This window comes from Ylistrum balloti, unplaced genomic scaffold, assembly GCF_031769215.1.
Source record: "Ylistrum balloti isolate Yb309-2 unplaced genomic scaffold, AGI_CSIRO_Ybal_v1 Utg371016, whole genome shotgun sequence".
Classification (NCBI taxonomy): domain Eukaryota; kingdom Metazoa; phylum Mollusca; class Bivalvia; order Pectinida; family Pectinidae; genus Ylistrum; species Ylistrum balloti.
This window is the reverse complement of record NW_026782565.1, coordinates 499,067-511,201: the sequence shown is the minus strand read 5'-3', so window position 1 is coordinate 511,201 and position 12,135 is coordinate 499,067. Positions and strand designations below refer to the sequence as shown.

At 34.9% G+C, this 12,135-nt stretch overlaps 1 protein-coding gene across 1 annotated transcript in view; it reads left to right on the top strand.

Moving 5' to 3' along the window:
• Window positions 1-12,135, top strand: part of LOC132560117 (protocadherin Fat 4-like) — a gene marked incomplete at its 5' end in the record, with an annotated part of 96,468 nt that overhangs the window by 27,406 nt on the left and 56,927 nt on the right. Inside the window, 15 exons of the mRNA XM_060224762.1 lie at window positions 6-203; window positions 813-932; window positions 1,251-1,442; window positions 2,271-2,402; window positions 3,258-3,443; window positions 4,058-4,204; window positions 5,149-5,337; window positions 7,958-8,089; window positions 8,657-8,845; window positions 9,010-9,141; window positions 9,886-10,062; window positions 10,634-10,762; window positions 11,024-11,212; window positions 11,318-11,440; window positions 11,896-12,084. Of these exons, the coding sequence (XP_060080745.1) occupies window positions 6-203; window positions 813-932; window positions 1,251-1,442; window positions 2,271-2,402; window positions 3,258-3,443; window positions 4,058-4,204; window positions 5,149-5,337; window positions 7,958-8,089; window positions 8,657-8,845; window positions 9,010-9,141; window positions 9,886-10,062; window positions 10,634-10,762; window positions 11,024-11,212; window positions 11,318-11,440; window positions 11,896-12,084 (2,424 nt within the window). The remainder of the gene's footprint in view (window positions 1-5; window positions 204-812; window positions 933-1,250; window positions 1,443-2,270; window positions 2,403-3,257; window positions 3,444-4,057; window positions 4,205-5,148; window positions 5,338-7,957; window positions 8,090-8,656; window positions 8,846-9,009; window positions 9,142-9,885; window positions 10,063-10,633; window positions 10,763-11,023; window positions 11,213-11,317; window positions 11,441-11,895; window positions 12,085-12,135) is intronic.

Genomic DNA, 12,135 nt, shown 5'->3' with positions numbered 1-12,135 from the left:
TTAAGCTGAGAGTACTGGCCAGGGACGGTGGAACCCCACCCTGTGAAATCACCGATGTATACATTGTCAATGTGAACAGGAACTTGAATACTCCTGTTTGGGTAAATACGCAAAGTCCAAACTACTACGAATTCACCATCTTAGAGACTCAGCCTGTGTCTGTGCCTTTCTCCACCGTGTCTGCTACGGATAGTGATGAAAAGGTAGGTATAAATCCTAACTGTTAAAGGTGCAGAGTCAATTAACTCAACTTTATATCTTGATAAGAATAAGATGTGCTTTGCAGTTGTTTTTTTTTTTTTTTTAACAAATGATGTATTCCTATCAGTTTTGTTATGCTGATTATTTCGGACCAGTTTTATTTGCAATCACCTTCATCCTGCATCATGCGTCTATAAATAACTCAATATTTTCAACTTCTCAAAAACCCCTGATCAAATTTCAATGAAATTTTGCAGAAACCTTTCCTGGCCTAACACGAACCAAAATTGTGAATTATACAGTCCCCACCCAATAGGAGCTGATAGGTGGGGCCAAAAGAGGTCAAATTGACTCTGATTTCAAAAATCTTCTTCTGGAGACCCAGATATGGTAGAATCAAGAACTCTTCATGAATGGAAGCAACTTAAGATGCTTTACCAAAATTGTGAATTTCATAGCCCCAGGGTCTCAAATTTCCCTATGAGGAGGGGGTAAAGTTTACTAAAGTTTATATAGGATGCTTCCATGTCTGTGGAATGCATGTAGAATGGATATACACAGAGCATTGATGACTTGTCAGTTTAGTTCATTTTACCTGTCCATCTTTACAGGCCCCTCATAACGAGGTCACCTATGAGTTCACCACCAACACCGATATATTCAGAGTTGATGCCAATGGACAGGTTTTCCTGCGCTCGAGTCTCATCCTAGGCACTGTGGAACAATATACAGTGAGTACATTATACTTATTAGCGCACTGGCTAATCTTCGTATCCATTAAAGTGTTAATACTTGGTGTTGCAGCTTACTCTCAAGTTTCCAATGAAATATTCAATCAATATTCATTTGAATCAGGTGTTGTTTAGTTTTAAATCCAAATATTTAAGCAATATTCAACCATCAATCAATATCAATTTGAATCAGGTATTACTTGGTATCAAACCCAAATATTCAATGACTATTCATTATCAATCAGTAATCAATCGGACTTATTATTGATAAATCTTTGTATTCAGTCTGTTGCTAACTGTGATTTGAATGAATTACAGATTAAGATGCTTGCATATGACAAAGGTACACCAACACGTTCATCAAGTGTTGAAGGAACCTTGGTTGTCAATGTAGTTCGTAACAAGTACACTCCAGAATTCATCGATCTCCCCAATGTTATCAGTGTTAATCAGAATGTGACAACCTCCACGGTAGTGTACACCATTGGATCCAGAGATAACGATACTAATGTAAGTACTGCAGTGAGTAGTTGTAGTAAAGAACAATGACTTCAGAACTCTTTGTTTGTTTACTTATCTGGCATGGGGCCTGTTTGTTTAAGTGTATAAGCCAGCGTGTTGGCACCATAAATGTAACATTTCAGGCTTGACAAACCTGTAGATATTGATATAAACACTGAAATCATTATTTGAAGCTTACAAGAATACAAATCTAAAAAAACACTGGTGAAAATACCTCATACTCTTTAGATTGAGAATAGCTCCACACTGTTTTTGGCGAGAATACCTCATACTCTTTAGATTGAGAATAGCTCCACACTGTTTATGGCGAGAATACCTCATACTCTTTAGATTGAGAATAGCTCCACACTGTTTATGGCGAGAATACCTCATACTGCTTATTATGAGAATAGCCCACACTGTTTTTGGCAAGAATACCTCATACTGTTTATTGTGAGAATAGCCCCCACTGTTTATGGCAAGAATACCTCATACTGTTTATTGTGAGAATAGCCCCCACTGTTTATGGCAAGAATACCTCATACTGTTTATTGTGAGAGTGGCCCACACTGTTTTAGCAAGAATACCTCATACTGCATAGTGTGAGAGTGGCCCCCACTGTTTTTAGCAAGAATACCTCATACTGCTTAGATTGAAAATAGCCCCCACTGTTTTTAGCAAGATAACCCCATACTGTTTAATTGGAGCTTATCACAATTAAGTTGAGACCTCACCTTGTTTTTAGTTGATGTCTTCTGGTATTTAATTTAGACATTGCCTGTTTGATATGTCAAGTTGTTTAAGTTCTTCTTATAATACATATGTTTTCTATTCCAGTCACCATTTAACCAAATTGAATATCGTGTCCTTGGTGACAGTGCTGCCCCTTCGTATTTCAATGTTTTGAGCCCATCTGGACAAGTGATAGTGTCAAACTCCATTGACACTGACACAACCAATGTCTACTTGGTAAGTTCCTTTAATTTCACAACTATATTACTTTATATATTAACGTATACAATGGTACCTTATGCATAGCTGTATACTTGGTATGTCTAATTGCTCAATACTTTTCCTGTATCTTAAAACCTTCACCAACATTGTATGTCATTTTTTTTAAGTGTTCAAGATCAAATTATTACATTTTATTATTCTTACCTTCACTTTTTTAAATAGCAAATATCTCAAGAAATGTCAATGTCTTGTAATAGCATTTCTTTGTTTGTATTATTGAATATTGATACATTCATCGAGTAAGGTGAAAAAATTGATTACTTGAAGTAGAATCACATGGAGTAGAAAGAGTATATTTTTCATCATTGAAAAAATATCAGAGTTTCCATCACATGATCAAATACAACTTTTAATCATCAAGAAGCAAAGAATGTTTTATTTATATCAATCTTTTTTTACATCTTTCATTGATACCAGTTTGAATTTCCCACAGTCTTTATCTGAAGTACATGTTCTGTTATCATAATTCCATAGGATATGTAGTTTCACTTCACAGATCTGCAAAATATTTAAGAATGAGTATGTTAATATGAATATAAAAAAGTCTTAATGATTTAATTAGTATTTACCAGGATCAATACAGTAAACAAGGTTCCTCCCGTTCCATAGGACTTTCTTTATCAGTAATGCAGTGCACTTGGAAAGAATTGATATGTTCACTGCAAATGCTTTGATATGCTTGTGACTTTCACTTAGTGAATATTACTTACATTCTTACCTATGTTTCACTTTAAAAAATGCTATAAGTTTTTTGTTTAAACTTTGATGGTGAACAGAATAGTTCAGAAAATATTTTTTTTACTTCAATAGCTACGTGTACGTATTTTGGATGGAGGCACTCCACAAAAATTTGCTGATGAGGTCCTCACAATTGTTGTGAACAGGAACCTTAACCGACCAGTCTTTTCCAACAGATTTGTCCAAAAACAGATCCTCGAAATTCAAAATGTTGGAATACCGATCACATCAGTTTCTGCTACGGATGCTGACAACATTGTAAGTGTTGATTATTTTTCAGAGTTCAATATTTTTCATGTTGGTGACCAACAAAGAACTTACTGATGGGATTATTACACACCATACAATTTAGCATTCTGGAGTATTTTGGTTTAAATGTTGAAAGATATCAGTTCGCTTATCAGAGAGTGTGCACTTATCGACAGATAGATACAGTAAATGCTTATGTACTGAAAATAATATTGTTAGGAGAACTGAATGAACATTGTTAACAAGAAATATTAAACTGATTAAAACCACTTTGTTAATGTTAAGTGTCAAATCGCAGCTCTTACTAATTTTATTAAGAAATGTGAGACTGTGCTTTGCGCATTTTATGAACTTTCTTTAAAAATCTACTTTCTGGATTGTTTTGGTTTTGACACCATTTTGTATGAAGTATGCAGTGGATGGTCAGTAGGGTTCATACAGATTGAAGTTGTTAGTTAGGAAAGAATAATGAACCATGCAAATCTCTAAAAATGGCTTCTAATATGAAATGGATGGATATTTATTGAGTCATGAAACCTGACTTTTCCTTGTTAATGTATAAATTTTAAACAAGTTATATGCATTTCATTGAAATTCTTATGATTTGATTTTTGTTTTTAAAGAGCCCTAATGGTGACGTACGCTATTTCTTGGACACATCAGACCCGAACATTGACAGTTACTTCAGTGTCGACTCTGTCACTGGACAAGTAATGTTGAAGAAACAAATGATAGACTACCCAAATTCAAACGAAGACTTTAATCTCGTTGTAAGTACAATAAAGGGTGATGTGTGGTAAAACAATCATATGATGAAACAGACTAATGCCAATATTGTGACATGGGGCATTCAGGTATGAATGGGTTCCATTTCTGAGGTGAGTGCGGATAGAGTTTTGTCATTTACATCTTGGGTCAGTGGCACAAAAATATGTCATATTGGATTGGATTGAATTTCATGTAGGAATATGTGAAAGAAGGTGTTTGTGGTGAGTGGTGTAATGGTGAAAGAGTGTTGTTGGGAGTGGGGTAATGATGAAAAAGAGTGTTGTTGGGAGTGGGGTAATGATGAAAAAGAGTGTTGTTGGGAGTGGGGTAATGATGAAACAGTGTTATTTGGAGTGGGATAATGATAAAAAAGAGTGTTGTTGGGAGTGGGGTAATGATGAAACAGTGTTATTTGGAGTGGGGTAATGATGAAAAAGAGTGTTGTTGGGAGTAGGGTAATGATGAAACAGTGTTATTTGGAGTGGGGTAATGATGAAACAGTGTTATTTGGAGTGGGGTAAGGATGAAACAGTATGTTGTTGGGAGTTGGAAAATGGTGAAAGTGTATGTTGTTTGGAGTGGGGTAATGGTGAAAGAGTGTGTTTATTGTGGATGGTAGAAGAATGAAAATGTTTCTTGTGAATGAGACAAAGATGAAATGAATGGGAATTTTTTATTTTGTGTATGGCAAGAATGCTGGAATATGTGAAATGAGAAGTATGATGATGGTATGGTCTCTGATTTTGGTAACCATTGGTTTTTTAATGATACATTCAAAAGTAGAAAGGGTAGGGGTTTTGTGTAGGTGAGAAAAACAAAAACAGGGCTCTTTTGTTCAAAAGATTTTCTCAGTTACAGATGTGCTTGTTCTTAAGATTTTCTCAGTAACAGATGGTGCATACAATTTCAGAAAATTTTGAAGTAACATATTATGTTTTTTTTTTAGTTCCAAGTGAATGCACGTGACATGGGGAGCACATCACAGACAGCACTCATTCCTGCTACAGTTGAGATTAATGTAGTGAGAAACACTCAGCCTCTCTTCGACCAGAAACCTTACTCTGAAACCCTTGGCCAGTTTGACCCGCCAAACACTTTCGTTTATAGACCAGTAGTAATAAACAGAGACACCATAGTAAGTCCATGCTATTATTTTTAATGATATTGTTTATATTTCAATTCTTGTATTGATTTATAGTATTATTACATCTTAATATAAAATTTGCCCTCATTTTCATTGCAGTGAAAACTGATTTCTTCATTTCAAATTAGTATATATCCCAAGGTTTGAGAACTTCTCTTTACTTCAATAAAACTCCAGTTTGTCATTCATCATGTATCTAAGGTTTAAAGACCATTATTTGTGATATTGGATACTGTATTGTTCTCTGTGATAGTGAATACTAGGTTGTTCTCTGTGATAGTGAATACTAGGTTGTTCTCTGTGATAGTGAATACTGGGTGGTTCTCTGTGATAGTGAATACTGGGTGGTCCTCTGTGATAGTGAATACTGGGTTGTTCTCTGTGGTAGTGAATACTGGGTTGTTCTCTGTGAAAGTAAATACTGGGTTGTTCTCTGTGATAGTGAATACTGGGTTGTTCTCTGTGATAGTAAATACTGGGTTGTTCTCTGTGGTAGTGAATACTGGGTTGTTCTCAGTAATAGTGAATACTGGGTGGTCCTCTGTGATAGTGAATACTGGGTTGTTCTCTGTGGTAGTGAATACTGGGTTGTTCTCTGTGAAAGTAAATACTGGGTTGTTCTCTGTGATAGTAAATACTGGGTTGTTCTCTGTGGTAGTGAATACTGGGTTGTTCTCAGTAATAGTGAATACTGGGTTGTTCTCTGTGATAGTAAATACTGGGTTGTTCTCTGTGATAGTGAATACTGGGTTGTTCTCTGTGATAGTAAATACTGGGTGGTTCTCTGTGGTAGTGAATACTGGGTTGTTCTCAGTGATAGTGAATACTGGGTTGTTCTCTGTGGTAGTGAATACTGGGTTGTTCTCTGTGATAGTAAATACTGGGTTGTTCTCTGTGATAGTAAATACTGGGTGGTCCTCTGTGATAGTAAATACTGGGTTGTTCTCTGTGGTAGTGAATACTGGGTGGTTCTCTGTGATAGTGAATACTGGGTTGTTCTCTGTGATAGTAAATACTGTGTTGTTCTCTGTGATAGTAAATACTTGGTGGTTCTCTGTGATAGTAAATACTGGGTTTTTCTCTGTGATAGTAAATACTGGGTGGTTCTCTGTGATAGTAAATACTGGGTTGTTCTCTGTGATAGTAAATACTGGGTTTTTCTCTGTGATAGTAAATACTGGGTGGTTCTCTGTGATAGTGAATACTGGGTTTTTCTCTGTGATAGTAAATACTGGGTGGTTCTCTGTGATAGTAAATACTGGTTTTTTTTCTGTGATAGTAAATACTGGGTGGTTCTCTGTGATAGTAAATACTGGGTTGTTCTCTGTGATAGTAAATGCTGGGTGGTTCTCTGTGATAGTGAATACTGGGTTTTTCTCTGTTATAGTAAATACTGGGTGGTTCTCTGTGGTAGTGAATACTGGGTTGTTCTCTGTGATAGTAAATACTGGGTGGTTCTCTGTGATAGTGAATACTGGGTGGTCCTCTGTGATAGTAAATACTGGGTGGTTCTCTGTGATAGTAAATACTGGGTGGTTCTCTGTGATAGTGAATACTGGGTTGTTCTCTGTGATAGTAAATACTGGGTTTTTCTCTGTGATAGTAAATACTGGGTGGTTCTCTGTGATAGTGAATACTGGGTTGTTCTCTGTGATAGTAAATACTGGGTGGTTCTCTGTGATAGTGAATACTGGGTTGTTCTCTGTGATAGTAAATACTGGGTTGTTCTCTGTGGTAGTGAATACTGGGTGGTTCTCTGTGATAGTGAATACTGGGTTGTTCTCTGTGATAGTAAATACTGTGTTGTTCTCTGTGATAGTAAATACTTGGTGGTTCTCTGTGATAGTAAATACTGGGTTTTTCTCTGTGATAGTAAATACTGGGTGGTTCTCTGATAGTAAATACTGGGTTGTTCTCTGTGATAGTAAATACTGGGTTTTTCTCTGTGATAGTAAATACTGGGTGGTTCTCTGTGATAGTGAATACTGGGTTTTTCTCTGTGATAGTAAATACTGGGTGGTTCTCTGTGATAGTAAATACTGGTTTTTTTTCTGTGATAGTAAATACTGGGTGGTTCTCTGTGATAGTAAATACTGGGTTGTTCTCTGTGATAGTAAATACTGGGTGGTTCTCTGTGATAGTGAATACTGGGTTTTTCTCTGTTATAGTAAATACTGGGTGGTTCTCTGTGGTAGTGAATACTGGGTTGTTCTCTGTGATAGTAAATACTGGGTGGTTCTCTGTGATAGTGAATACTGGGTGGTCCTCTGTGATAGTAAATACTGGGTGGTTCTCTGTGATAGTAAATACTGGGTGGTTCTCTGTGATAGTGAATACTGGGTTGTTCTCTGTGATAGTAAATACTGGGTTTTTCTCTGTGATAGTAAATACTGGGTGGTTCTCTGTGATAGTGAATACTGGGTTGTTCTCTGTGATAGTAAATACTGGGTGGTTCTCTGTGATAGTGAATACTGGGTTGTTCTCTGTGATAGTAAATACTGGATGGTTCCCTCTGATAATGAATAATAGAAATTTATCCTGATGTTGTTTTAATGTATTGTCTTGCACCTTTTGACATTTGTTATGAGATTTAAATGTGAATTTGTTACAGGACCCGTTTAATCGCCTCAACTTTAGCCTGATTGGGGATGATTCTGCACTGTTGTATTTTGCTGTAGACCCAAATAATGGTGTGGTGAGAACCACTCGTAATCTCACTGAAAGCACTGCTCTCACCTTTACCGTAAGTCAAAGTTAGGACTACTCTGTTTTCCAGCTAGAATCTCATCTTCAAAATATGTCAAGATAATAATCTCATATAAACGAACTGCTAAGTAACCAAACCACAAAGCCAATTTGATAGGCTACAATTGAACATTAACTAACCTACGATGCAGTTGGATACTGGAATTACCTAGTTGTGTTATTGTGTTGATGTTACCTAATAACTCACTGTAAATGTTCCTTAGACTTGAGTTTTTAAGCCATTAAATATATTGATTGATGTTAACCTTGAAAATCAGATTCTTTACAAAATGTTTCAAGATTATTTGTGATAAGTTGATTCTAATGAAACCTGTTTATCAATAAGTTAGCTATGCTGATTTCTTTGAATAAGACACATTGCTAATTCTATTAAAGTAAAGTTTTAAGAAAAATGAAAGCAGTAGATGCCAGAATTAATTTACAGAATTATGTTAACAATTAAGGGGATTTACTTTAAAAGTAATGCAAGAAAAAACTCCAAATGCTTTGTGTTTACAGTTTGAATATGGTTTATTTAATTTCCAAATATATATAATATTTATAGGTAAGAATCAAGGTTCAAGATAATGGTATCCCACCCTTGGAGGATACAGCAACTGTTCGTGTGAGTGTGGAGAGAAATGAAAGAGACCCGTCCTTCCTCCATAGTACTTCATTAAATGTGAACATTCCGGAGAACCTCCCTGTTGGAAGTTTTGTAGCTGATATCAATGCCACTGATGCTGATGCATTTGTAAGTTTGAAAAACTTATTTATTTGTTATTAAGATGATATCATGTGTTATTTTATCTTTTCTTATTATTCTAATTAAAAGAATTCTTAATACACTTATTTTTGTGTGTTTAAGTTGGAATATGTATTTTTCAGAATTTTATTTTAATACAATGACTTTTACAGGCACCCAACAACCTCCTACAGTATGTAATTACTGGTGGAACAAACAATGGCCAACAATTTTTCTTTATTGACCAGCAGTCAGGAATAGTATATCTCACTCAGAGTGTGGCATCAGGAGCTAGCAACTTCCAGGTAATATATCTCAGATTTTGTTCTTCATATTATCCTAACATGATTCTCACTCTGTTTAATATTAGTCTTTATTATTCTCTGAATGTACTCTAATTGCTATTCTTTAGATATACTTTGTTTACTTTTCTTTAGATGTACTTTGTTTACTTTTCTTTAGATATACTTTGTTTACTTTTCTTTAGATGTACTTTGTTTACTTTTCTTTAGATATACTTTGTTTACTTTTCTTTAGATGTACTTTGTTTACTTTTCTTTAGATGTACTTTGTTTACTTTTCTTTAGATGTACTTCGTTTACTTTTCTTTAGATGTACTTTGTTTACTTTTCTTTAGATATACTTTGTTTACTTTTCTTTAGATGTACTTTGTTTACTTTTCTTTAGATGTACATTGTTTACTTTTCTTTAGATATACTTTGTTTACTTTTCTTTAGATGTACTTTGTTTACTTTTCTTTAGATGTACTTTGTTTACTATTCTTTAGATATACTTTGTTTACTTTTCTCTTAATGTACACTATTTTCTATACTCTTAAAATACTCTATTCACTATTCTATTAATGTATCCAGTTTACTATTTTCTCAAAGTACTCTGTTTACATTTCCGATTGTGAATTTTATTTGTTATTCAATAATGTGGTCTTACTCTTGTACATAGGTATGTGGAATTTGAATATAAAGATGTTATATTTTATGGAATTATCAAACCAGAAATCAGAATTGAAATGTATTTTGACCTTGTTTCAGCTTACAATCGTGGCAATGGATCAGGGAGTGCCCATTAAACAAGCTCAAGCTACCTTGAATGTCAACGTCCTTCGAAGCACTGGAAATTTGATGTTCTCGCTACCTGAGTATAATGCTACAATAAGCGAGAACATTGGAGTTAACAACTTCGTGACTAGAGTTATAGCCTCTCCAGGGGTAAGTTGTAATTGATACATTGGCTATCAAATCCTTTTTCAATGTTTTGGGTTATTTTTTTTTATGTATCTCTGTTTTTGATTGGTTGATATTTTTTGCTTATGTGTCTCTCTTTTTAATTGGTTGGTATTCTTTTTAGTGTGTCTCTGTTTTTGGATGGTTTGTATTTTTTTTAATGTGTCTGTTTTTGGTTGGTTGGTATTTTTTTTAATGTGTCTCTGTTTTTGGTTGATGGGTTCTCTTGATTTTTTTTCATTTGCAACCTTTCTGGTATATAATCATTGGTTTAGAACATTGTTGAGTATCCTGATTGATTAGTTGCCAAACCTTTTGATGATGCTAACTCAATTGGAGCTAAACAGATACTTTGAAGGTGGTGATTTTCAATAAGTTCCAATATTTGCACTTTATACAGGTCAAATGAAATCACAAAAAAAGAAACTTCGAAAAACTATTTTCAGGAAAGAAATACATAGTTTGAACAAAAAAAAGAAAAAAGCATTACAGAAACACCATCACTATATGCTTGAAATATTCAATGGTTAGACAAAACGTTTTAAAAAATTTGTAGGTAAGCATTCAGTATAGCCTAACCGGACGAGATCCAGGGCCAACCTACTTCTCCGTAGATACCAACAATGGGGACATCAGAATAAAGAGTGACTTAAGAACAGATAGCTCCCGGCTCACCCATTACATCGTAAGTAGAGTAACAATGTCATCATTTATCACAAAGATCACAAAAACAAAGTGATTTTTATGGTTTTGGAAATTATTATCCAGGCTTTTGTGTAGCAGTGTAGGTATTAAATACAGTGGTAGTGGAAAAATGTCAAATCAATTTGACTTCATGTGGAAATATCTTTTTCATAAAGAAGTATTGATGCAGTAGAAACATTTCCATAAAAATAGCAATTTTGTTTCTGAATGTACATATATTGTGTGTTTTATTCCAATGCAGTTGCTTGTGAGAGCTGTGTCATTTGATGTGACAACTCAGACTGCTTCTACCACTGTCAATATTTTTGTGACGAGGAATGAGTTTTCTCCAGTGTTTGACCCACAATCAGCCTATTATGAGACTAGCATTGAGGAAAAGATGGAGCTTGGCTCAACAGTTCTACAAGTGGTTGCCTCTGATCAGGATAATGTAAGTACAGAAATGTGCCCATTAATGGATGTAGCCAACCATTTTTGGTCTATAATAATTTTGTCAATCAAATATATTTTTGAAATAATATTGTTGCTTTTTTAGGACCAGATAAAGTACAGCATCGTAGATGGTACCCCCTACACAACTTTCTTCTTTTTGAATGCTGACACAGGTGTCATCACTCTCCAGGGTCTTCTAACCACAACAAATGTTGGGAACTTCTCTGTAAGTGTTACACTTTGAACCGGAGTACAGAAACATATGAAAAGAAATTCAGTTAGTCTTAATGAGTATCAGATTATAAGTGTTATGCTTATTTCATTGTTGATCTGAAGATCTCATTGTATTTGGGGGGTCTGAAAGAATGTTCCAATATATTTTCCTCTTGTTTTGAAGATTAGATATTTTCTGACTGCCGAATACATGAGAAATTTGTTTATAGTGAGACCAAAAGAACATCATGAAGAAAAGTGGAATCCATCCCCTATATTATTTGTTAATTCACAAAAATTTCTTGCCAACACAATTTTAAAAAATTGCTGTGTACAAGCAATGATTTATGTTTCATGGCAGTGCAATTTCAAAATACTTGTACCACAGCAACTTCAAAATACTTTAACAAAAGCAACTTCAAAATGCTTGTACTGCTAATGCCATTGAATTACTTATACCATTGACAGTTCAATGTACAAGCATCGGACCAAGGAAACCCAGAGAAAATAAGCCTGGCTCGTGTCCATATCATCATAATGCGGGACGCTTTCCGTCCAGTGTTCCGTGCTACACCATACAATGCCAACACCAATGAGGACGCTGTGGACAACTTTGTCTTCTATAGAAACATTTTGGCCACAGACGATGACTTAAGAGTAAGCAGTTTTTCAAGTTTAAGAGAATGACATTACAGCTTTACTTATTTA